The 27,301-nt window shown below is 39.4% G+C and overlaps 1 protein-coding gene across 1 annotated transcript; it reads right to left on the reverse strand.

Moving 5' to 3' along the window:
* Nucleotides 1-218: 218 nt before the first annotated feature.
* On the reverse strand, nucleotides 219-26,824 carry LOC140717163 (uncharacterized). Its single transcript, XM_073030452.1, has 9 exons — nucleotides 25,129-26,824; nucleotides 20,574-20,614; nucleotides 12,865-12,940; nucleotides 11,018-11,094; nucleotides 9,397-9,476; nucleotides 4,720-4,865; nucleotides 3,834-3,935; nucleotides 2,893-2,995; nucleotides 219-1,470 (listed from the first exon to the last, which is right to left on the reverse strand). The coding sequence occupies exons 1-9, from the start codon at nucleotides 26,801-26,803 to the stop codon at nucleotides 1,323-1,325; spliced, it is 2,448 nt and encodes an 815-aa protein (XP_072886553.1). The 5' UTR covers nucleotides 26,804-26,824; the 3' UTR covers nucleotides 219-1,322.
* Between the last annotated feature and the right edge of the window lie 477 nt (nucleotides 26,825-27,301).

Here is a 27,301-nt window from a genome sequence, read left to right on the forward strand (position 1 = left end):
TTCCCTGGTCTAAATCATTTATATTGTAAACAACTGGGGTCCCAGCACTGAGCCTTGTGGTACCCCACTAGTCACTGCCTGCCATTCTGAAAAGGTCCTGTTTACTCCAAATGTAACTTTGCCAACATTTTTGATGTCCCTTATATGAAGAAACAAGAAATTGTATTTTATATTAAGTTAAACTAATGCAGCCTTATAGAAGGAAATACACACACAGATATTGTATTCCAATTCATTTATATAGGTACTTTACATAATTCAATCAAGAATGCAAAGACAGTTTGTTACAAAGGGTAAGCCAGATAAACAAATTTAATAGATTGCAATACATTTCTGAGCTGTATAAATAAAAACACACCAGCATTACAGCACTTATAAACATGTATAGTTTAAAAATCATAGTGAAGAGGTTTTCTTTGGTGTACTGTAAGTGTTACTCTTATTACAAAGACTTGTTCCATAGGACAACTTTCTTCCAAATGTGTAATATCTTGAGCAATATACAAAAGGCAAACAATCTAGTGGAAGAGCATAGCAGATTATGCAGCATCTGTGCAGAGGAAGGTAATTCTGATGATTTGGGTTGAAACAGAGCATCAGGATTGGTTTACAAAAGACAAAGTTTCTGACAATTAGGCATGTTATATTATGTCAATTATGAACTAAAATAATAGATTATTCAACATGGAAACTGCTTTGAAGTGTTATAAAAATATAGCAAGGGTAATTAACAAACCCTTAAATAGAAAAGCAAGGTTTAGTTGTGGGCTTTCTATTTTAAAAATAATAGATTTGAAGTGCTTTTTCTCCAGCCCTTCAAGAATTATACTGGTATCATCACTGTCAGAAGAGACAGCTTTGGTGCTCATGTCTTTTCTACATATCATAATCATTGGGTTACTAGATAAGGATACCACTTTAAATTTAGTTGTAGGTGCAAATGAAGCATGATTTAGGAAAACCTGGTTCAACATTGTTATAAACACCAGTTACCCAATGCGATTGCCTCTGCAATTCTGCTGGAGGTCAGCAATATATTAAGCAGGTTAAAAACTGCTGGTCCTGCTAAAACCAGCTATAATCACTCCATTATTAGTAACAATAATATTTAAATATCTGTGAAAAGACATTACATTATAATTCTGGCACATCCACTAATTTTTGCTCACTTCTTCCCACAACACCCAATTGAGCAGTTACAATCAGCTGCTGCATGAGAACTCTAGTCACAAGCATTTATTTATGAATTATGTAGTGCAGACATTTCCATATACTGCATTATTAACTGTCATCTTCAGCTTTGCATGTTTTCTAGTTATTTATCACATAGAGTCACAGACAGATGAAGGCTGTGTCCATCTCCAAACCATGAAATCCTGTCCACTTATTCTGCATTTCTCTGTACGAATCCGGGACTCATTTGCTTCAAGAAACTGCACAGCTTTCTGCCAGATCTTCTTCATCTTCTTCCTGATACAAAAGAAAAATGAAGTGTAATTTTTAAATGTGCATGTTAAAATATGATTTTGTTTCAAATAGTCTCAAAGAAAAATTATATTGAGGCAAACAATAGTGCAGCATATTCTCTACTCTTAGACACCAGAGAAAGAGAACGGACCTCCCATATGCTAAAAAGATGGAACTCTTGATCTCCCAATCTACTGTATCTCATCATAGCCCTTGCTCTTTGTCTACCTGCACTGTACTTTAACAGTAAGACTGTATCCTGCATTGTTTTCCATTTTACTACCTCAATGTACTTGATATGGAAGGACCTGTCCAGATGACAAGCAAACAAAAGCTTTTCATAGTATCTTCGTAACACATGACAATAATAAACTAATATCAATGGCAATAATTATTCCTACTAATTTCTTTTCCTTCTCTTTACTTGCCATGGCACTGCTCTGGTATTGAAATGATTGATGGAAATACACTTATAGCAACAGATGTTAAACTTCTTAAATGAGGTTGAGGCATGGTCACAATGCACTAAACAGTAATTAATATTCTACTGCTTTTTAGTAGTGACCGACAAAATAGAATAATGCCAACACAACATTACCATTACCACAGTATTAACATTACCACCTCCTGTACCTAATAAAGTGGCCACTATGTTTGAGGTCTTCTGCCACTGTAGTCCATCCTCTTCAAAGTTCAATGTGCTGTGCATTCAGAAATGCTCTTCTGGACACCACTATTCTAATGCATAGTTATTTGAGTTACTGTCACCTTCCTGTGAATTTGAACCAGTCTAGCCATTGTCCTCTGACCTCTCAATAACAAGCCATTTTTGCCCCCAAATTGCCGCTCACTAAATGTTTTTGTTTGGTTTTTCGCACCATTCTCTGTAAACTCTAGAGGGTGTTGTACATGAAAATCCCAGATCAGTAGATTCTGAGATACTTAAAACACCCCGTCTGGCACCAATCATTCCACAGTCAGTCACTTAGATCACATTTCTTCCCCATTCTGATGTTTGGTCTGAACAACTGAACCTCTTGACTATGTCTGCATGCTTTTATGCATTCAGCTGATGCCACATGATTGGCTGAATAGATATTTTCATGAATAAGCAAGTGTACTAGATGTATATTGAGTGTACTGAGTGTATATTATTCCTCTACCAAATTAAGCACATTTTGGGCTGTAACACATGTATTTGTAATATTGTCTTTAATGTAGAAATACCAAAGCATTGCTGATGTTAATAGCTAGAAGCAGTAAAATGTACAGATTAAAAAAGTTATGTTAAACATGGCTTACAAGTTTCTATGAGGTAATGGAACAAGTTGGAACTAAAAAATGCATAGTTGTATGTGGTGGGGATTCAGAAAAACACATTCCCAATCATGCAGCATAATTGTTTTAAAAACACTGTCAACATACCTATCCTTAGGTTGAATTAACGTGTCTCGGACATGAGGTATGGGTACATAAGGGACAAGTTCCAAATCCTTTTCCCAATCTTGATTGTGAGCACGAATGACAGCTGTTTTAACAAAAGTGAATAATTGAGTTCAGTGTGTCTTCTTATACAAGACAGCCCTGTACCTTGCTTCATAAGCTGAAAAACACCATTGATTAAAAATTAGACCAGTTGTATTCTGTATGTTAAATAGGATCACTGCATAGAACAATACCAAATCAGGGGGGCTGAAAAAAGCTGGAAACTGGGACATCCTTGCTTTAAGAAATTATTATTGTGCTTGAAGAACATTACACTTCACCTTTCTTCTTCATACATGGCAGCTGGGTGGACCAGTGCTTTTAAAGTTCTCTCAGTCTGCAAGGATGCGAGAAGGAGCCAAGGTATACAGGCTCCCAGAGGAGACGTCAACTTAGCGTGAAGAAGGCTGATAGCATTGATGGCTATCACTTGCTATTAATAATGACTCTCCAGTCAATAACAGTTGTCTGTAAGGATTAGGGTCCCGTGACTTGCACGTTAATGGAGAAATCTTTGGAAGGTGAGCTGGTTTCTTTCCACATTCTGAAAAGATATTGGTAGCTGAATTCGTTATTAATGGCAAAATGAATCAAAGTGGAACCAAAAGGCCTCCTCCTGTGATGTAATAAATATCTATGTAAATCTTAATTTGTTAATAGGTCCTGAAACTTTTTTTCTTGATAAAAGAATTTCCATGCAAAACTGTTTTTGAGAGCAACAGCATAAAAATGGGTAAATTCTGTTTGTGATGAATTCATTTACCCAAATTTTGGAAATCTGAATGTTTGTACATGGAACCAATAACTCATTTTTGATAGCAAATTAAAGTTTAGCAATATCTAATGCACATTGTTAGATAAATATGAATATTAAACAGTACCTATTATTTTATTCACCATTTCATACACAACTTGCTGTTGTTCTTCCATTTTTCTAGAGTAGTACTTCAGAAGCAGAAGGGTAATCCATAGAAGGCTTAATACTATATAAAAAGCAAAACAAAATGTTGAATATTTTGTTATATTTTTGCAATAAATTAAGTTAATCATTATATGAAGTATACAAATGAACTTAGAAGCTTTGATTCCAGCTTTCGTTGTTGACTTTCTGGAGCTTAAGAAATAGAGGGTAGAATAGGCCTCGTGAACCCTGAAGCCTCAGAAGATCATGGATGTATGAGTAAATGCTACTATGTGGAAAATGACTTGGATCCTTAGTACACACCAAGTAAATGGCTTTTATTGCTGGCCCACATCACTTTACTTGTCATAGTCCTGCCATTTTTTTGCAAGCTGTTATAAATGTGCATGGGTAACACTTATGTAAGATCATATTCAATTGGCATTACAACCATGTAGGAAATGGTGAAGTTTGTGTTTGACGTTTTATCTTATAACATTTTAGTATTTAATAACCTGGCCATTCCCTCTTCTCCCTTCGGGCAGAGAATACAAAAAACTGGAAAGGGGAGTTCAGGGTTCAAGGAGAGTTTCTATCTCACTATGATCGGACACATGAATGGACTTCTTATACGATGAGATGGACTCTTGGCCTTGTAATCTAAACGTTTGTTGTACTACAATATGATCTTGCACTTTATCGTTTACCTGCACTGCACTTTTTCAGAAGCTTTTGCGCTATATTCTACATTGTTACTGTTTTACCTTTTTCTAGCTTAATGCACTGTGTAATTATTTGATCTGTATAAACAATAAGCAAGACAAGCTCTTCATTGTATCTCAGTATGTGGGACAAAAAAGACTTACCAAGAATAAAAATTAACATTCTATTCAGAATGGTAAAAAATGCACGTTGGAGCCGACAGTACAAATTCATTTGTGGACGAGTAGATTCCAAACAAGTCACCTGAACCACTGAAGTTACTGATGCCTCAGAGTCATTACCAACTAATCTGCATTAAAATATAAAAATATACAAATGAACTTCCTTTAAGGTCATGGCTGTAACCGTTGATATCTGCTTTCAAAATGACAGGAAAAAAAGTGCGAGGCCATGACTTTATTGATTAGTAAATAATTTTACTTAAGGATTGCTACCTTATGCGCCATTTGTTCTTTGTCAATAAGAAAGTTTAGTAACAAGACCTTATATTATCAAGTCATCTCAGCGAGCATCAAATTTACTACTTGCTGTATGCCAAATCTTGAGTTAAGAGCCATAACACAACTCCATTGATTGATACTTGTGTTTAACAAAATAAGGAAATGTTCCTTCCAATGATCCATCAATATTTTTACAGGTGGGTGGACTGCAGCTTATCTAAGAGATGTATGCCAATCATGTTTCTCACTCAGTTTTATGGAAAGATGATAAACTTTACTGTAACTCTATAGATGAGGTAAAGCCAAGTATTGTTCTGGTTGTGCACTACAAATAAGTTAATAAAATAGATTACATTTAGATGTTCACATAAAAATCTTTTAATTCCATTTTGTTGTTCTTGCTTTCTAATGAAAAATAATGTTCTAGAATATAGCAATAGAATAATTGTCTTTTTTATCTGCCCCACCCTGTTATGGGAACATTTCTCTGATAATACTAGTCCATGAAATAATGGTAATTTTAAATAAAATTATTTTCTAGAAATCAGGAATGAAACACAATAGGACATTAGAAAGTGGAGCAGGAGCAGGATATTCAGTCTCTTTAGACTACCCTACCATTCAATATGATCTCTTTTGCTGTGCCAGTTACCCATAGCCCCCAATTCCTGTTCTTTCAAGTATTTGCTTTCTTTTTAGATACCCCTAATGGTCTAGGCTCTATAACCCTCTGTGAGAAAAAAAATTCTACACATCTTTGTTTTAAATGACTGACCTCTAACTATGCTCCCCTCATATTGAGCTTTTTCCTATACCGAAAATATTTTGACATTTATCCCATCACACCCGGAAAGGATCCAGATTCCTTTAGCAGCTTATGATAGCACAACCCTCTAATCCTGCGAATAAGCCTAATGAATCCCTTTTGAACTGCTGCCAAAGACAGTAATCTTTTCATAAATAAGAGGCTCAAAATTCTGCATGGTACTCCAGGTGTGCTTCATGAGTAACAATACTTCCCTGTTTCTAAACTCCAAACCTCTTGCAATAAAGGCCAAGTTGCCACTTGTCTTCCATAACACATCTGCCTGCAATTAGTGCACAAGAATAACTAGATCCTACTGTACAGTTCCAAGAAAAAGTTTGTGAACTCTTTGCAATTGCCCAATTTTCTGCATTAGTTATAAAATGTAGTCTGATCTTCATTTAAGTTACAATAATAGACAAACACAATCTGCATAAACTAATAACACACAAACAATTGTACTTTTCATTACTTTATTGAACACATTGTTTAATTATTCACAGTCCAAGCTGGAAAAAGTATGTGAACTCTTGGATTCAGTAACTGGTATAACCTCCTTTACCAACAACAACCTGCACTAAATTTTAGATCATTCCTCCATACAAAACTCTTTCAGTTCATCAATACTTCTGAGATACCTTGGATGAACAATCCAGCATCTCAAATGGGTTAAGGTCTGGACTCTGACTTGGCCATTGCAAAACAAAAATTTTCTTCTCCTTAACCCATTCTGTTGTTGACTTACTCTTGTCTTTCAGATCATTGTCTTGTTCCATCATCCAACTTCTATTAAGCTTCAGATGATGGACCGCTGCCCTGACACTCTGTTGTAAAATGTTGATACAATTTTGAATTAATTGTTCCTTTTGCAAGCTATTCAGACCCAAAGCAGTTCCAAACCACAATGTTCCTTCCATCATGCCTCACAATTCTGATAAGGTTATGGTGTTGGTGTGCTGTGCCCTTTTCCTCCAAACATAACGGTCTGCATTTCTGCCAGAAAATTCAACGTTCATCTCATCTGTCAGTAGAACGTTGTCCCAGAAGCATTGTGGAACATCCAGGTGGTCTTTTGCTACAGGCAACAACATTTTTTTTGGAGAAGAGTGGCTTCCTCCGTGGTGTGTCCTTCCATGAACACCATTCTTGTTCAGCGTTTTTCTTATAGTGGACACATGAACAGAGACTTTAGCAAGTTCTACAGATTTCTGCAGGTCTTGCCGTTACCCTTGGGTTCTTTTCCACCTCCTTCAGCATTGCACATTGTGTTCCTGGTGTAATCTTTTGAGGGTGCTCATTTCTACGAAGAGTAGCAATGGTACTAATTTCCTCCAGCTGCAGATGATTTCTCTTATGATGAACACTCAGGTCTTTAGAAATGCTTCTGCAGCCTTTGCCAGCTTCATGCATCTCTACAATTCTTCTAAGGTCCTCTGAAAGTGGTTTTGATTGAGGCATGGTGCACATAAACAGGTCTTTCTTGAGAAGTGTAGGCTATGTCAGTAACCTGACTGTGTGTCTTTTTTTTTAAAAAAATATAGGGCAGGGCACCCCTATGACCCACACTTCCTATCTCATCTCATTGATTGAAACACCCAACTCCAAATAGCTTTTGTAGAAAAAGCTTCAGAGCAGGCGACAAGGCAGCCCTAATAACAGCAAGGGCCAAACTGTCCTGGGCCATCAGAGAGGCAAAGCGTGCACACGCCCAGCGAATCCACAGCCACTTTCAGGACAGTGGTGACATGTGGAAGGTGTGACTGTGCGGGTGATGGCTCCCTCCCGAATGCGCTGAACAACTGCTACGCTCGTTTTGAGTTTGTGTACCGTCCCAACCGTTCAACGGACGATGCTATTGCCATCACCCTCCACCTGGCCCTAACCCACCTGGACAAAAAAGACACATACGTTTGAATGCTGTTTATAGACTTCAGTTCAGCATTCAACACAATTATCCCTCAGAAACTGATTGGAAAGCTGAGCCTACTGGGCCTGAACATCTCCCTCTGCAACTGGATCCTAGACTTCCTGACTGGGAGACCTCAGTCAGTCCGGATTGGGAGCAGCATCTCCAACATCATCACACTGAGCACGGGGGTCCCCCAGGGCTATGTGCTCAGTCCACTGCTGTTCACTCTGCTGACCCATGACTGTGCTGCAACACACAGCTCGAACCACATCATCAAGTTCACCGATGGCACCACCGTGATGGGTCTCATCAGCAAGAACGAGTCAGCTTACAGAGAGGAGGTGCTGCAGCTAACAGACTGATGCAGAGCCAACAACTTGTCTCTGAATGTGAACAAAAGAGATGGTTGTGGACTTCAGGAGGACACAGAGCGACCACTCTCCGCTGAACATCGACGGCTCCTCGGTAGAGATCGTTAAGAGCACCAAATTTCTTGGGGTTCAGCTGGTGGAGAATCTCACCTGGTCTCTCAACACCAGCTCTGTAGCAAAGAAAGCCCAGCAGTGTCTTTACATTCTGTGAAGGCTGAGGAAAGTCCATCTCCAACCCCCCCACCCTCATCACATTCTACAGGGGTTGTATTGAGAGCATCCTGAGCAGCTGCGTCACTGCCTGGCATGGAAATTGCACCATCTGGGATCGCAAGACCCTGCAGCAGATAGTGAGGTCAGCTGAAAAGATCATCGCGGTCTCTCTTCCCGCCATTACAGACATTTACACTACATGCTGCACCTGCAAAGCAAACAGCATTATGAAGGACCCCGCGCACCCCTCATACAAACTCTTCTCCCTCCTGCCATCTGCGAAAAGGCACCAAAGCATTCGGGCTCACACAACCAGACTATGTAACAGTTTCTTCCCCCAAGCCATCAGACTCCTCAATACCCAGAGCCTGGACTGACACTAACTTACTGCCTTCTACTGTGCCTATTGTCTTGTTAATTATTTATTATAATGCCTGCACTGTTTTGTGCACTTTATGCAGTCCTGGGTAGGTCTGTAATCTAGCGTAGTTTTTTTTCTGTGTTGTTTTTACGTAGTTCAGTGTAGTTTTTGTATTGTTTCATGTAGCACCATGGTCCTGAAAAATGTCTCGTTTTTACTGTGTACTGTACCAGCAGTTATGGTCGAAATGACAATAAAAAGTGACTTGACTAGAAGGTTTTACCCCAGTGGTTCACATACTTTTTTGAATCTAGATTGTGATTGCTTAAATGGAGTACTCAGTATTGATAAGTAGTACAATTGTTTGTGCATTATTAATTTAGGCAGATTGTGTTTGTCGATTTTTGTGACCACATCTTACGAGTAATTAATGCAGAAAACCAGGTAATTGCAAAGGGTTCAAACTTTTTCTTGCAACTGTACTTTGCTCATCTGCTGTCTTTTTCCATTAAGATAATAAGTTATTAATTACAGAGTAAATATTATTTCAAATATAATTTGTATCCCTTCCCATTCATTCCTTTTTAAGGTATTCACAGTTTAAGTGTTGAAAATTTGTTGAAAATCATTACGTAAACGTATAGTAAGAGGCTGGCCTCTCTTTTAATTCAGATATTACTAGTTGACATAACTTGGGAGGGGAAAAGAGAATTAAACTCACCTAATTCCAAGGTCCCGTGTACTCTGCAAGATCCACTGAAGCGCTTCGTCAAATTTATTTACATGGGGAACATTTAAAATCTTGAAAGAAATAAAATGAGTAAACAGTAAAAGAAAACTGAACTCTCGATTTTAAAACGTTCAAGCTATTTCCGTAATACTTTAATTAAAAATCTTATTTTCATACAATGTGCTCACACTTTCAGGACATTTCAAATTATTTTACTTTTGCCTACATATGATTCCAATAGTACTAATTACATTACCTGAATGCCCCTATACTTCCTCCCTCATTACCATTTAGGCCCCAAACAGTCCTTCCAGGTGAGGTGATATTTCACCTGTGAGTCTGTTGGGGTCATATACTGTGTCTGGTGCTCCCGGTGAGGTCTCCTGTATATCGGCAAGACCTGATGTAGATTGGGAGACCGCTTTGTCAAGCACCTACGTTCCATCCACCAGAAGAAGAGCGATTTCCTACTGGCCACCCATTTTAATTCCACTTCCCATTCCCATATATCTATATACCTTCTCTGCTGTTGTGATGAGGCCACACTCAGGTTAGAGGAACACCACCTTGTATTCTGTCTGGGTAGCCTTCAACCTGATGGCATGTGCCCATACCCGCCCCCTTCATAATTACCTATCCCCTTTTCCCTCTCACCTTATCTACTTGCCACCTACCGCTTCCCTCCTTTTCTTTCTTCCATGGCCTTCTGTCCGCTCCTGTTAGTTTCCCCTTTCTCCAGCCCTGTATCTCTTTCACCAACTTCCCAGCTCTTTACTTCACCCCCCCATTCTCCAGTTTCACATATCACCTTGTGTTTCTCCTTCCCCTCCCCCCAACCTTTTTAAACCTACTCGTCTTATTTTCTCCAATCCTACTGAAGGGTCTCGATCTGAAACGTTAGCTGTACTCTTTTCCATAGATGCTACCTGGCCTGCTGAATTCCCTCAACCTTGCAACACACGCAAAATGCTATATTTACCTTTTTTTTAAAAAAAATATCAGTATTCTCTCTAATACTTCAAACCATCTTCACCTCTCCTGCAGTCAGGGACTATATTTTGAGGGTTTTACAACTAAGGCCCAATAATATGATTCATGGGAAAAGCAAAATATTTTTTTGTGAATTATTAAGGTAACTACATAGAAGAGTAACTATGATAATTTTGATTACATAGCTGATATTGATTATCTATGATAATTGTTTTATAGAAACTTAATAAAATTACTAAATACTCATAACTGCTTACCATAATGCTAATAAGTGACAAAAACATTCTTACACAAAACTCATTTATAAAGTCAAAGAACCAGAATAATAATAGAATGACTGTAGTGCATGTCAAAACACAGGAGATCTACTGAGGTCATGGTGGAATACTTCAAAACTCATTAACCTGAAATATTTCAGTGTGATTCTGTATCCATTAAGTAATGCTATTAATACTTAAACAGCAATATTTAAAATGGTAACATTGCGAATTGAGATTTCACCCATGTATTTATTAATGATATTTCTACACCATGAACTTTATTTACAGGCTGTAAATAAACTTCAGCTGATTTTGTTCATTTGAAAAAAAAACACACTTCCATGTTAAAATGCATTACTTACTGTTAAATGTGCCTTTACATCATCCACCGGCACACATTTACTTTCCAGTTGTGATTCAGGTCCACATTCAAATTCACCTGTATATTTTGGGGAAAAAACCAATTCTGCTTAAATATAATTATTCTTTCTGAAACTAAAATTGAAGATTGAACTGAGAAATCCCTAGCTTTAATACAATACCAAATTGTTACTGACTGACTTCTTGTGGATTTTTGGGCATCACAATTTTGAAAAGCTAGCTAGACCAAGAAATGGGTGTAGAGATTATTAATAAACATCAGACCTGGAGTTAATGACTTCAGTTATGTAAGAGAGACTGAAAAAGCTGGATTGTTCACCTTTAGATAGGATATTTGTCAGATTTTAATCGAGAGAGTAAATGAACCTATGATTATAATTTATAAGCACATACTGATATGAACCTCAATTAATTTACAATTAGGTGAAGACAAAATTTTTTTTAGGTCAGTAAATCAAAAGAGCACTGGACAATAGGAAATTGTTGTGACCCATTCCGCCTGATAGAGGCTATTAATAAAATTCATGCTGTCATTTCATTAATTCCAGCAACTAGTTGGCTCTAACCTCAGCATTTATTACAGCATCTTAATAAGATCAAATATCATCAATTCAAGCTCATTAAAACCTATATGCAGCACTTGAAACAGAAATGCTTTATGGTCAAAAATCATAAGGAGACATCAGTCCAAAAGTCCTAGTAGTTTGTTGAAGCTCTAAAGAATGCTATCTGATAAGTTCAACATATATTCTTCTCCTACGTCCAATTAGTTTCCCCATCTTCAATATTTTTATAATGAACACAAATATCCACAGAAAAAGGCAAAAAGCACAAACTTTATGGACAGGAAATTAATCACTGATGCATTGAAACTACAGGAAGCTGTAAAGTGGAGGATTAAAATACCCACATGATGCCTTGTGCTATGCAACACAAGAGCTACTGGTGTCTGGCAGGAACAAACATTTTTGCCTACACATTTTACCAGGGTCTTGGTTGGTATCTAGAAACTGAAAGTAGGGGAAACCATATGTATATTGCAAAATTTTTGTCCAAGTCCTAAATTTCGAGTTTAATTGTTACAAAACATTGCACGCTTACAATCCACAAACTTAAGATACATATGACTTCAACCACAATTTCCAACTTTTTGTAAAATATAATGCATTGCCTCTACTCCTCAGGAGACTAAAGAATTTTGGCTGTCCACTTTGACCCTTACAAATTTTTATAGATACACTACAGAAAACATCTTATCCAGTTGCAACATGGCTTGTACACCAACTGTTCTGGCTGAGAGTGGCAGCTGCAGAGGGTTACGGATACAGCTCTGCATAACATGAAAATAAGCCTCCCCTCCATGGACTCTGTGTCCAATTCTCACTGTCTTGGAAAAGGATCCAATATAATTAAAGATCCCACCTACCCAGACATCCTTTCTTATCATCTCTCTCATCAGGCAGAAGATACAAAAACCTGAAAGTACACATCACAGGCTCAAAGACATGTTCTTTCCCACCATTTAAAGACAACTGAACAAAGTCCTTGTAAGACAAGATGGACTCTTGACCGCACAATCAACTTTGTCATACCTTGTACTTTCTTGTCTCCCTACACTACACTTTCTCTGTAACTGTAACACTTTATTTTCCATTCTGTTATTGCTATCTCCTGCACTACTTCAATGCATTGATGTAATGAAATGATCTATATCTTGAGATGCAAGAAGTTGCTTTTTTTAAAACTATACTTCAGTACATGTGACAATAATTAAAAAATGCAATTACAGAAGATTGCATCATAGTTTTGAAATGATCCTTAAACGTACCTGCCATTTCTGCCAAAAACTCATATACTTCAGTCAATATGATCATTATCATTTTGTGCTCTTCAGCTCTGCAAAACTAGAATAAAATAAACTCAATAAATAAACTGAGAAAACATCTTCCTCATGTTTAGTTCCATGTTAAAATTCAAGCAGTTAATTTAATTGTATTTTTAGTACCAAAGTATAAATAGATCCAATATGTCATAAAGTGTTTTCTTTATTCAAGAAGAATTAAAGAAATATTCAAAGACAACACACTCAAAGCAGAGTGTGAGCCTGGAGCAGAGAAGAGTACCCAGACAGTGGAAAACATCCTGTATTGTCCCGGTACCGAAGAAACCACAACCAAAGGAGTTGAATGACTTCAGACCTGTTGCCTTGACGTCGCACGTTATGAAGACCATGGAGCGGCTGATAATACAGAATCTGAGGCCACAAACCAGGCACGCCCAGGATCCTCTTCAGTTTGCGTATAAGGAGAAGGTGGGGAGTGGAGGATGCTATCACGTATTTGCTGAACAAATCACTCTCTCACCTAGAGGGGGTCAGTTGTGCTGTGAGGATTACATTCCTTGACTTCTCTAGTGCCTTTAACACCATCCAGCCCAAGATCTTAAGGCACAAACTAACGGAGATGGGAGTAGACTCTCACATGGTGGATTGGATAGTGGACTACTTGACAGATAGACCTCAGTATGTGCGGTTGGGAGACTGTAGGTCTGACACGGTGGTCAGCAGCACAGGGGCGCCACAGGCAACCGTACTCTCTCCGGTCCTGTTCACCCTGTACACATCAGACTTCCAATATAACTCAGAGTCCTGCCATGTGCAGAAGTTCGCTGATGACATGGCCATAGTGGGGTGTGTCAGGAATGGACAGGAGGAGGAGTATAGGAAACTGATACAGGACTTTGTGATATGGTGCAACTCAAACTACCTGCGTCTCAATATCACAAAGGCCAAGGAGATGGTGGTGGACTTTAGGAGATCTAGGCCTCATATGGAGCCAGTGATCATTAATGGAGAATGTGTGGAGCAGGTTAAGACCTACAAGTATCTGGGAGTACAGTTAGACGAGAAGCTAGACTGGACTGCCAACACAGATGCCTTGTGCAGGAAGGCACAGAGTCGACTGTACTTCCTAAGAAGGTTGGCGTCATTCAATGTCTGTAGTGAGATGCTGAAGATGTTCTATAGGTCAGTTGTGGAGAGCGCCCTCTTCTTTGTGGTGGCGTGTTGGGGAGGAAGCATTAAGAAGAGGGACGCCTCACGTCTTAATAAGCTGGTAAGGAGGGCGGGCTCTGTCGTGGGCAAAGTACTGGAGAGTTTAACATCGGTAGCTGAGCGAAGGGCGCTGAGTAGGCTACGGTCAATTATGGATAACTCTGAACATCCTCTACATAGCACCATCCAGAGACAGAGAAGCAGTTTCAGCAACAGGTTACTATCGATGCAATGCTCCTCAGACAGGATGAAGAGGTCAATACTCCCCAATGCCATTAGGCTTTACAATTCTACCGCCAGGACTTAAGAACTTTTTAAAAGCTATTATTAATGCTTTTTGAGATAGTGATTTAGATGCATATCATATTTTTTTTACTGAGTTAAGTATTGTATGTAAGTAGTTTTGCTACAACAAGTGTATGGGACATTGGAAAAAAAGTTGAATTTCCCCATGGGGATGAATAAAGTATCTATCTATCTATCTATCAAAACACAGGAGCTCAGTAGGCCAGCCAGCATCTATGGAAAAGAATACAATCGATGTTTCAGGCCGAAACCCTTCAATAAGTACCAGAATATTCATCAACATTCAATGATTTAATTTTATTATGGACTCCAAATACAGTAGATTCGGTTAATTGAGACACATCGAGGCTACTAGATTTTGGCCCAATTAGGTGGCTGCCCCTTCATGGAAATAGTTTAACAAAAACTACTGTTTAACTGGATAACAAATTATGCATTTAAGTGAAATACAGAATAAATTAGACCAGTACCTATACCACTATAGTATTATAAAACTGTAATAGTTCTTAATGGTTATCAATAGAGGAATTCATCCATCATATGCTGCTGTGTTCTATTGATTGACTGTAAATTAACAAAAATCAGCGCAGATACCTACTGCAGATAATGAACTACCTTCATATAATGCTACTGACGACTGCATCTTCCAAACCTTCATTTCATTGTAACATTCAAAATGATAGTCAATACCTTCAAAGTCTCTGTATTTCCTAACTTGAAGTAGTGAAATAGTTTCATTTTCACTCCTGGCCCTTTCTGACATCTCCAAGGCTGAATGCCTCAAACCGCAGTGAGTACAACAGTTCCAGATTAACTTGCTGGTTATTTCTCACCAAGCATCAGTGACAAAATTCACTGCTTTTTGAACACAATCAATCACAACTGACACTATTTAAAAACTGTTCGCTCTAAGCATGTAGTATCTAAAGGCCACTTAATTGCACGTAACTGTTCAACAACACCCTCCTGTCTCAATTAAGCAGCAGTGTTCCAATAAACAAAGGGAATGCTGGTTATTTTCTTGATTAGTTTTTGTTCTTTAAGAATTGTTCCAAATAAGTTTCTGCTCCAATTATCTGATGGCCAAATTAACTGCATATCCTCATCTAATAGTGAATAGTGACCTCTAGTGAGCTACTAATGTAATGTAGCCAGGTATTGGTCTGGAGATTCAAGATTATTAAACCATGAATAAACAAGACACACAAATCACTGTTAAACAATGACAGCAATATAGGTCCAAAACAGCTGTGTAGGATATCATCTACCTTAGATCTAGGTTGAAGATGATATGAAATATTCCAACTAATACTATTAGAGCAGTAAGAATTTTAACCAATCTGCTACTGCTTGATTAAATAAATTTAGTGTGACAATGATACAAGACAGCAACATTTTGCAAGTCTTCTCTGTTTCAGCTAATTGCTTCATTATTCAAAAAGATAAATTACAACAGAGTCACCATCTTCTTAGAGCGCAGACTTGGTTCAGGTATGATCCCTGAGAAGCCATCTCATGGGTAAAGTGGCAATTCTGGACTAAACTTGAATCAATAAAGGATGTTAGTCAGTTGTGGCAGGGCTAGAATACTATCACCTCATAAATTTAAATCAAGTGACGTAGGTGACAACAGGGCTTCACTTCCAAATGAGCTCAATGCCTTCTATGCTCACTTGACTGTCAAAACATGGAGGAACCATCACAAACTCTCACATCCCTGATGATCCTGTGATTTCTGTCTGAAGCTTATGTGCGAGCAGCCTTCAGCAGGGTGAACCTACGAGAAGCATCTGGCCAGATGGGTTACCTGTGTTGATCAACAGGCTGGAGTGTTCACTAAGATCTTTAACTTCTCACTTCGGTCGTCTGAGGTACCCCTCCTGCTTCAACCAGGCATTAATTATACCAGTGCCGAAGAAGAACATGCTAAACTGCCTCAAAGCCAATCGTCCAGAGCTTACATCCACAGTGATTAAACATTTTGTGAGATTGGTGATGGAATACTTGAAACCTTGTCTGAGAAGCAACTCCAGTTTGCCTACTGGAGCAAGAAGTCCACAGCAGATTCCATTTTATTAGCTCTTCACTGAACCCTGGAACATCTCAACAAAGGATGCATACATCAGGATGCTTCTTCTGATCAACAAGCTTCAAGACCTTGGCCTCAATACCTCCTTGTGCAAATGGATCCTCAATTTCCTAACTTGCAGACCCCAGTCAGGTTGGATTAGCAACAACATCTCCTCCACAATCTCTATTATCACAGACATACCACAAGGCTGTATGCTTAGCCCCCACTCTACTCTCTTTATGTTTATGACTGTGTTGGCTAAGCACAATGCCATATTCAAGTTTGCTGACGACACCACTGTTGTAGGCCGAATCAAAGATGGTGACAAATCAGTATATAGATGGGAGACTGAAAATCTGGCTGAGTGGTGCCACAACAACAACCTCTCACTCTATGTCAGCAAGACCAAAGAGCTGATTGTTGACTTCCGGAGGAGGAAACCAGAGATCCATGAGCCAGTCCTCATGGTGGGGTGGAGGGAAATCAAAGGTGGAAAGGGTCAGCAACTTTAAATTCCTCAGTGTTATTATTTCAGAGGACCTGGGCCCAACGCGCAAGTACAATTACAAAGAAAGCACAGCAACACTTCTACTTCCTTAGGAGTTTGAGATGACTCGGCTTTACATCTAGAACTTTGACAAGCGTCTGTAGATGTGTACTGGAGAGTATATTGACTGGCTGCGTCACAGCCTGGTATGGAAACACCAATGCTCTTGGATGCAAAATCCTACAAAAGTAATGGATACAGCGGGGTTTATCTTGGGTAAATCGCTCCCTACCATTGAGCACATCTACACGAAGCGTTGTTGCAGAGAAGCAGCATCCACCATCAGGGACCCCCACCAACCAAAGAATGCTTTCTTCTTGCTACTGCCATCAGGAAGGTGGTACAGGAGACTTAGGACTCATACCATCAGGTTCAGGAACAGTTATTACTCCTCAACCATTAGGCTCCTGAACCACAGGGGATAACTTAATATTGAAATGATCCCATAACCAATTGACTCACTTTCAATGAATTTTCATCTAACGTTCTTGATATTTGTTGCTGATTTGTTATTATTTCTTTCTTTTCGTATTTGCACATAGCTTGAATGTCCAAGCTGGTATGGTCTTTAATTGATTCTATTGTTAAGAATTCTATTATGGATTTATTGAGAATATATGCTAGAAAGTGAATCTCAGGGATGTGTGTGGTGACATACATGTACTTTGATAATAAATTTACTTTGAACTTTGGTCTAATAATGATGATTATAACCATCTGCATGATGTGGATTTAAAAGAATAGGTGCCGTCCCATTTACTGACAAACAAAAATAAATAAATAAATAAAATAGGTTTATACAAACTTAATCCAATTAAAATGGTTAAGTTCAAAAGTTCTGCAATGGCAAAAATTTCCAACTATATAATATTGAAATCAGCACATTTAGCATTTTCTATCTAATCCATCAATAGAATTTCACAATTAATAGCTTGTATGTCACTTGTGATAAAAGCAAACAATAATATCTGCAGTTTAAATCCAATCCCCTGCTGTACGTTTTAGTGCTAATCTTAGTTCTGATCCAATCATTGTCTTTCATCAATCAATCAAAATAATCCTTCAACATTTTTATCTGAAAACATACTATTACTCTCAAAAGCTTCAAATTTTAAGGTAAGGTTATACCATCATCAATGTGCAATCTTTTAAACTTGGAATGGAATTTGAACAAGAATGGCACAAAAAATTATTTGGTTATGAATTATTTACAGATATCAATCATTTACAGCACCAAAAGTCAGTGTTGGCATTTATCCTTCATGACCAACTGTTCTTATAACTCAATCAGCATTACCTTCTTTTCCTTTATTTGTGTTTATCTAGTTTTCCCTTGTTGCAGTCCATGGCATAAAAAGGTTGGGAACCCAGCCTTAAGTGTATCAGAAATATTTTAGTGCATAACTCAAAGCTTGCATTTATCGTTATGATGCAACAACGCTTGACAAACTGTACAAGGGAATTAGAAAACTAGTAGACATAGTAATAGTGTGGGCGAGAACTTCATCCAAAAGGAGAGACAAAATAAGATGGGATTCTCTTGAATTTCTACAGATGCATTATTGAAAGTATCCTTTTGAATTGCATCTTAATCTAGTAATTAACAGCTCTATTCTGGACAGGTGCAACCTGCAAAGAGGGATAAACACTGCCCAATCCATCAAAGGCTTGTCACATTCTAACATCCCAGTCCATCTTCACAATGTGCTGCATCAGAAAACAGAATTGTCACCCCCTTGCCATTACCTTTTCTCTTTTCTACCTTCTAAAAGATAAGAGGAGCTTGAAACCTGAACAACCAGGCTCAAGGATTTGGACTCTTAATTCTGCCTTAGTTATTCTGTTATTGTCACTTTAGAAGCTTTTTCCAGATTACACTCAGCAGTTCAGGCAGCATCTATGGAAATGAATTAACAGTCAAAGTATCAAGGCAGAGCCCCTTCATCAGGACTGGCTGAAAGGTACTGATGAAGGGTCTCGGTCCAAATGATTGACTGTTTATTTCCACAGATGCTGCCTGACCTGCTGAGTTCCTCCTGTACTTTTTATGTGTTGCTGTGGATTTCCAGCATTTGCAGAATCTCATGTTCAGATTACATATTTTTCACATCACTGTTGTTTTGTGTTTGATTTTTTTGTTGCATTAGTATTACCATGTTTAGTCTGTGAGCTTCACACAAGCAAATAATTTCATTGCACCCTGGTCTAGAAGACAATAAAGTAATCTGAATAAATCTGATAATTCCAGACCAGAAGAACATGCAAATGCTGACCAAATGAAGAGGTCAAGCTCTAATCACAGTTGTAATCTGAACTCATCTTCTAGAAGACAGAGCCTTGCTGAGCCTACTAGAATTTTAGAACCCATCTATATTTAATTAACTTGAACTATTTTTATAAATTACCTGGTGAATAGTTAGGTCTGGAAAATAGTTACAGTTGGCCCTCCGTATCTGCGGATTCAACCAACCTTGGATCGAAAATATTTTTTTAAAAATTCCAGAAAGCTCCAAAAAGCAAAACTTGAATTTGCCGCGCACCGAGCACTACACTAAATCCATGCGAATGAAGTGATTTGTAGGCATACCCTGCTGTAGAATCCCGCCATTTCACAGATCCTCAGTCTCTCTCCAGCACTTGTTTGAGCATTGTTCGCCTTGCATCTCGTTCGTTCACTTCTTGTGAGTGAGAGGAAGGAGTTTAAGGCTAGCAAGGGATGGCTGGCTAGCTATGTAAAATGCTACAGCCTCAAGAACTTAAAGATCACTGGCTGATGCCGAGGCAGCATGAGCATTCCCAGAAGAGCTACAATGGTTGCGTCTGTAATGAACATGTACAGACTTCTTTTTCTTGTCATTATTCCCTAAACAATACAGTATAACAACTATTTACATAGCATTTACATTGAATTAGGTATTATAAGTAATCTAGAGATGATTTAAAGTATCCAGGAGGATGTGCGTAGGTTATATGCAAATACTACGCCATTTTATATAAGGGACTTGAGCATCCGCTGGGGGGGGGGTCCTGGAACCAATTCCCTGCAGATACCTAGGGACGACTGTACTCATAGATTTAAACACAATGTTTGAGAACAATTTTATCATCTTACTTTGAGAACATGAAATGTTGCACTGAATTCACTGCAGACAACAGTCCAGGATTTACTTAGTTTTGTCAACAGTTTACATTTAGAAGGCCACAAGTTTGGTACTCGTGCATAAAAGTCTAAAATCTGCAGGCTGAATTTTGCCAACAGGTGCTATCTGTGCTTATGCTGCTAGATTCCACTTCATGTTCAATGGTGAAACAATAGCTAGGTGAGTTTCTCTGGCATTTACACTGAGAATTTTTTTTCTTGGATCCTATACCAAATTAGTTCTGGTACAGAATCCACAAGGACAGTCATCACTTATATAATGATGTGATCTTGGGAACAGATGGAAAATCAACTTTGAGTTTAATGTTCTGTAACATGCAACCAATTCTAGAGTAAAACCAACTATTAACTGAAGTCAAGTTATTTGTAACATTTTTAAAAGAAAAGGAAAAGTTACTCACACTGTCTGTTTTACCACTGCAATCCACGGGCAACATCTTAACTAAAAATGAAACAAAACAAAGATTCTAAATTCTAAGGATAAAATTCTAAATAAGCACATAACAAGCAAGTACTGTTCATGTGTCAAAACTGGCAGGAGACCTACATTAGGCTTTAGTCTGATATCTATAAAAATAAGCCAAAAAGTGTGAAATGGAAATTAACATCATTGTAAGTACTCATGATTTACTTTAAGGAAATATTTCTAAGTAGCAACCAGGCAGTACAAATTTCTAAAGACTCAGAATTAAGCCACATTAGCAACAAAGAAATAAAGTTATTAATTTTAGTATCAAAAACTATAACTGTAATATCCAAGTTCACTAACAGAAGTTTAAAAACAATTGAAAGGCACAAATGCAAAAATGAGAACAGACCAACAACAGCTTACACAGAAAACTGAAGCAACTTTTCTAAATAACAAAAATTAACCCATTTTACTCAGTTAAACATCCAAAAAGAGCCAAACAAAATTAGAAACAAAATCAACCGCTAGTTTATGCCATTGTGATAATGATAGTCAATGGAGATAGCAGAAGTTGAAGAGGTTTTATATCAGAGACGTATAACCGTCAAAAGAAGGATATGAGGAACAGGAATATGTCATCTAGTCCCTAAGCTTATTTTGCTGATATCTATCTGAACTCCATTTATTTGCCTTTCCGAAGAAGGATTGCAAGGTGGGAATGACCAGGGCCTTTTTAAACAAAAATAAACATCATATGTAAAACAGTGATTACTGTTTTTTTTTCTTCCTGAATGAGCTACCTCGAAGTTAAAGATTGGGTGCTCTCATTCTTAATTTCCCTAGATGAAAGACTCTCTCCACATCTGGTCAATGGAAATCTTTTGCCAGTTTTGCATCTTGATCATCCTAATATCAGTCAAAATATCACTTTTTACTTGTCACTTAAAGTCTCTAGTACAAAAGATTGGTACATGAACTAAAAAGCCAAAAAGTCTGTTAGTGGTAATCAATACAAAATGAAGCAACCAGTACACAGTCCATAATCCTAATGGAAAATGATCACTCCCATTTTTCAATGCTAATCTAAATCTTCAGAAAAAAATTTAGCCATTGAAACTTCTTGTTCTTTAATAATTTGATTGAAATAACAATTGTTTTAATTGCATACACATAATTAACCACTCAAAAATACAGTGGATTCCGGTTAAATGGGGCACATCAGGACCAGGCCATTTTGACCCAATTATGCAGCTGCCCCAATTAGCTAAAGCTTCGTGGAAATGGTTAAAGGGTATACAAAAAACAAACTACCATTTGACCATAACAACTTATTTATCTAAATGAAACGTGGAACAAATTAGCACACTACCAATACTATAAAACTGTATTAGTTCCTAATAGTTTTGATGGAAGAATTCATCTGCCATGTTCTTTTGACAGTAAATGAACAAAATCAGCCTAGATGCCAAGTGAAGACAATGGACTGCCTTTATACAAAGCATCTTTCAAATCTTTATTTTCCTTGTAATATTCAGGATAATTGCCAATACCATCATAATTCCTAACTTGCTACAGGAGTGAAATGGTTTCAGTTTCCAGGGCATTTCTGGCATCTCCAAGCCTGAACGTTTGAAACCACAGTGAGCAAAAACAGTTCTGAATTGTCTTAAAAACACAAAATGCTGGCAGAACTCAGCAGGCCAGACAGCATCTATGGGAGGAGGTAGTGACAACGTTTCAGGCTGAAACCCTTCATCAGGAGTGAAGTAACATGGGATGGTCGAGGGGGGGGATAAGAAGTGGGGGGGGGGATAAGAAGTGGGGGGAGGGATAAAGTAGAGAGCTAGGAAGTGATAGGCTGGAGGGAAATGGGCTGGGGGAAGGTGGAGAATTATGGGAAATAAAAGAGAAAGAAACGTAGGGTTGGGGGGAGATTATAGTGAGGGGGGAAAAAGAGAAAGAGAACCAGACTAACATAATAGGTAGGGATGGGGGTAAGGGGGGGCAGGGGTATCAACGGAGGTCAGTGAGTTGGATGTTCATGCCGGCAGGTAGGAGGCTACCCAGGCGGGAGATAAGGTATTGCTCCATCAACCTGTGTGTGACCTCATCTTGACGGTAGAGGCGGCCATGAACAGACATGTCAGAGTGGGAGTGGTCTGTGGAATTGAAGTGTGTGGCCACAGGGAGATCCCGCCACTGCTGGAGGACTGAGCGCCGGTGTTCGGCGAAACGGTCTCCCAGTCTGTGGCGGGTCTCCCCAATATATAAATGGCCACATTGGGAGCACCGGATACAGTATATCACCCCAGTTGACTCACAGGTGAAGTGGTGCCTCACCTGAAAGGACAGTCTGGGGCCTGGGATGGTGGTGAGGGAAGAAGTGTGGGGGCAGATGTAGCACTTCTTCCATTTGCAGGGATGAGTGCCCGGAGGGAGGTCGGTGGGGAGGGATGAGGGGGATGAATGGACAAGGGAGTTGCGTAAGGAGCGATCCCTGCGGAAAGCCGAGAGTGGGGGGGGAGGGGAAGATGTGGCTGATGGTGGGATCACGTAGCAGGTGGCGGAATTTACAGAGGATTATAGGTTGGATTTGTGTTGCCTCTGAATTGTCTTATTGCTTATTTCTTGCCAACTACCAGTGACAAATATCACTGCTTTTTGAACACAAACACATGCAACCAATGCCATTTACAAACTCATCATCAGTCGTGTGCACGTGTGCGCCTGTGAGATACTACACCGGGCTTAGAGCAATGCTTAAGTAGCATTAGTCTCACATACTGTTTCACACAGAGGCCCAGGATCCCATACTTCATTTTCTTATGAAGAATGTTTAACAAACTTGTTGCACACTTTCTGGAGATTAAATTAACACATTAGATAAGGACAAATCAGTTGACAAGACATATTAGCTATCCCTAAAAGCTCTCTATATCCTGCCACAAAGACTATAAAAAAAAATTGTATAGTACTGAAAGAAATGCTGGTCTGGACTGAGGACTGCTTAATGAATGCAAAAAAACAGAAGGAATGAATGGGATACTTTAAGAATGCCGATGCTTTAAATCTGAAACATAAACAGAGAAATGCTGGAAAAGCTCAGCAGGTCATGCAGCATCTGCAGATGGAGAACAGTTCACATTTTAGGTTTGCAATCCTTCACCAGATCTGGGAAAGACAGAGATGCAATATAGTCTTCAATAGGAGAGGCAGGGAAAAGATTCATGAACAAAGCAAACACCTGTGACAGGATGAGTTGAAATAAAAGTGGATACTTTAAAGCTTGGAAGATTTTTGACTTTCAAGGTGCCACAGAAACAGGTACTAGGGCATCAGGTGTTCACAATCGATAGCAGCGATTTGGATGAAGGGATCAAATATAATATATCCAAGTTTGCTGACAATACAAACCAAAATGGATCCATGAGGAGGATACAGAGCAGTTTTTCTGGGAGATAAGATATTAAGTGAATGTAAAGGATGTGGAAGATTAAATATAACATGGGAATTAACTTCAATAGAAAAAAGGTATAATACTTTTTCAAATGGTGAAACTGTGAACTATGTTGGTGTTTAAAGGGACCTAGGTGTTCTTATGTACCAATCACTGCAAATTAACATGCACAAAAATTAAGCATTTAGGAAAGCCAACAACATGCTGGTTTTAATGTGACAGGATTTAAGTATCAGCCTGAAGATGTCTTATTCCATTATTAAGGGCCTGGATGAGACACCATCTGATCTCTATATGCAAATGATGAGGAATAGGTTAAAAAGGCTCATAATTGAGGTGTATAAAATTATGAGGGATACAGAAAAGATAGGCTGCAGGAAACTATAATTGCTTATCAGATGTGAATAAAACTGGAGAAGACAGATTTAGGGTAAGGACTAAGCATTTCAGAGAGGATTCAAGATGGATTTTTTTTCACTAAAAGAGTGATCACGCCTGAGAGAGAGCAATGGAAACAGAGTAACTAACAGCATTTTAAAAAATGCCTAGATGAGCTTCCGAATCACCTAGGTATAGAAGGTTGTGAGCCAAGTGCTGGGAAAAAGAATTAACATGGAAAGCTCCCAATGGGTGGTGTGGACATGGTGGATGGAATGGCCTGTTTCCATGACTCTATGAAGCAATGCAAAGACAGACCAGCAGACTCATTCGTGTCATGAGAAAAGGTTAAGCACACTCTCCAGCTTAGAAAAACACGATGATTTAATTGAAGTATATGAAATATTTTAGGGCTTCATAGTTAGTTGCCAATACTGTTTCCCAGGCTGTAGTGTCCAGGGTTAAAGGTCACTCTCAATATCCTCTATTCAAGGGCTGTGGTTTAGTTGTTCAATATATTCAAGATGGAGATCTTTGGATATTCAAATAGGGACAGTGCAGGGAGGTAGTGCTGAGGTCATGATTAACTATTATCTTAATGTGAGGCAAGTGCAAGGAGTTGAATAGCCTGCCTCTGCTTTTAATGAAGAACCTGTAAACATTAAAGTTTTCAAAATGCCTGATTAACTTCAAATCTAACACATATACTTACTATTTTCATCTATGTCCTCTTGCGATCCTTCAAGCAGCCCCAAGGCTTTGACACATACTAATGCCAAAAGCACAAAGCATAACACAATTGTGGATATGTACAGAAACCGCGATAGGTACAACTCCCATTCAACCAGACGGTTTTTATGCTTTCGTTTCTCGTTCTTAGCAGATCCAGTATATGTTTGGTGCATGTAGCTTTCATCCTCGTCCGCCGACCAACTGTCTGCTCCTCCTCCATAAAGGGTATCGGGATAAAAGTCTTCCGAATTTCTTGCACCCGAATGCAAATCGCTAAGTTTGCCCCTATATCGATCCGAACATAGACTTTCAGGTTTCCTTGTATATGGATCTGAACTTATACCTTGATATTTTCCGGTATACGAGCCCGAATTTATGCTGTCAGTTTTTCCCGTACTTCGATGTGAATAGAGGCTGTCAGCTTTCCCCGTGTATCGATCCGAAAACGGGTTATCGGTTTTCCCCGAGTATCGATCCGAAAACAAGCTGGCTGTTTTCCCCGTATATCGATCCGAAAACGGGCTATCGGTTTTCCCCGTGTATCGATCCGAAAACGAGCTGGCTGTTTTCCCCGTGTATCGATCCGAAAACGAGCTGGCTGTTTTCCCCGTGTATCGATCCGAAAACGAGCTGGCTGTTTTCCCCGTGTATCGATCCGAAAACGGGCTGTCAGTTTTCCCCGTGTATCGATCCGAAAACGGGCTGTCAGTTTTCCCCGTGTATCGATCCGAAAATGTGCTGTCAGTTTTCCCCGTGTATCGATCCGAAAACGGGCTGTCAGTTTTCCCCGTGTATCGATCCGAATACGTGCTGTCTGTTTTCGTTTTGTATCGATCCGAAAATGTGCTGTCAGTATTCCCCGTGTATCGATCTGAAAACGGGCTCTCGGTTGTTCCCGTGTACCGATCCGAAAATGTGCTGGCAGTTTTCCCCGCGTATCGATCTGAAAACGGGCTGTCTGTTTTAGCCGTGTATCGATCCGAAAACGAGCCGTATGCTTTCGTTTTGTATCGGTCCGAAAACGTGCTGTCTGTTTTCGTCTTGTACCGGTCCGAATGCAGGCTATCCCTGCTAAATGAGCCTAAACTGTCAAATATTCTCGTATGTGGATCTGAATACTGGTTGTCAGATGTCCCTGCGCACGGTTCCGAACTCAAACTATCAGACGTACTTGCGTAAGGATTTGAATGCAAGCTGCCAGATGCATCCGAGTGCAAGGATGTTCCCCGGAATAGATCTGCATTACCTCCCGTTCGCCCGCCAATCACAGGTTTGTATGTCCCGGTATAGTGAATATCAGCGAAGTCATCGGCCGAAGAGCCGGCGTTATCAGCGACGGGATCCTCGGTTGATACCCCGTCGTGCTGATCATCCTGTGACTGCCAGCTCCAGGAGCCGCTGGAAGAGGCCCTGGTACTAGCGGAGGCCGCACTAGGCCGCTGGCGCACTGGCTGCGAGGTGCCACCCTCCGTCTGCCTGTTACTCCGGGAACTCCGCAACGTCCGTCCGCTCCGTTCATTCTGACGATTTGCCGATTGAAGCTGGGCTAATTTCCTCACGTAAAGCGATCTGGTGCTGTCAGTGATGGGCCCTGCCGAATAGCCCAAGGATTTCAACTGCCGCCTCAACTCCTTATCGCTCATTGCCAGCGCCATTTTCAACGTTCAGTCGTTGGTGACGTCACTGTCCAGGCGCGCAGGGCGGAGCATGCGCACTGAATGGCTGGTCACGTGACGCCCCGCGAGCGGCTTTGAAGCGCGTACTCTTACTGTCAGTCCTCCACAAAAAATCAGCTCCGGTTATGTATGTATTCAAGTAAGTTATTGCCCCGCTAAAGTGCTCGATTTGTTAGACACCTCGACCCCAACAAGCTACCAACTAGAGTGCAATTAATCTGCAGAAACAATGGGAAGCTGTTCAACAGAAAAATTGGAATACCCAACGGGTTAGGCAGTGTCTGTGGAGAGAAAAACACAAGAGCTGGTGTTTTAGGTTGATGACTTTTGATACCAGATAGAGAGAAGAAAAGATTAATAAGGTTCTAAAAACCTCCATGAAAAAATTGTAGTGTCCCAATTGATTTGTGAGGATTTGACCCATGACCAGGGGAAGTGGAGTATTTAAAATTGCATTAAGAAACCTTGAATCCATTC

This window comes from Hemitrygon akajei, chromosome 27, assembly GCF_048418815.1.
Source record: "Hemitrygon akajei chromosome 27, sHemAka1.3, whole genome shotgun sequence".
Taxonomy (NCBI): domain Eukaryota; kingdom Metazoa; phylum Chordata; class Chondrichthyes; order Myliobatiformes; family Dasyatidae; genus Hemitrygon; species Hemitrygon akajei.

What these genes read in the sequence shown, in the direction of transcription:
- LOC140717163 (XM_073030452.1), bottom strand. Translation starts at nt 26,803, where the DNA reads ATGGCGCTGGCAATGAGCGATAAGGAGTTGAGGCGGCAGTTGAAATCC. An exon ending in GCAGTGGTAAAACAGACAGT is followed by an intron (nt 12,941 to 20,573) that starts GTGAGTAACTTT and finishes ATTTTATTCTAG; the next exon opens with TTTTGCAGAGCTGAAGAGCA. An exon ending in ACACGGGACCTTGGAATTAG is followed by an intron (nt 4,866 to 9,396) that starts GTGAGTTTAATT and finishes ATTTTAATGCAG; the next exon opens with ATTAGTTGGTAATGACTCTG.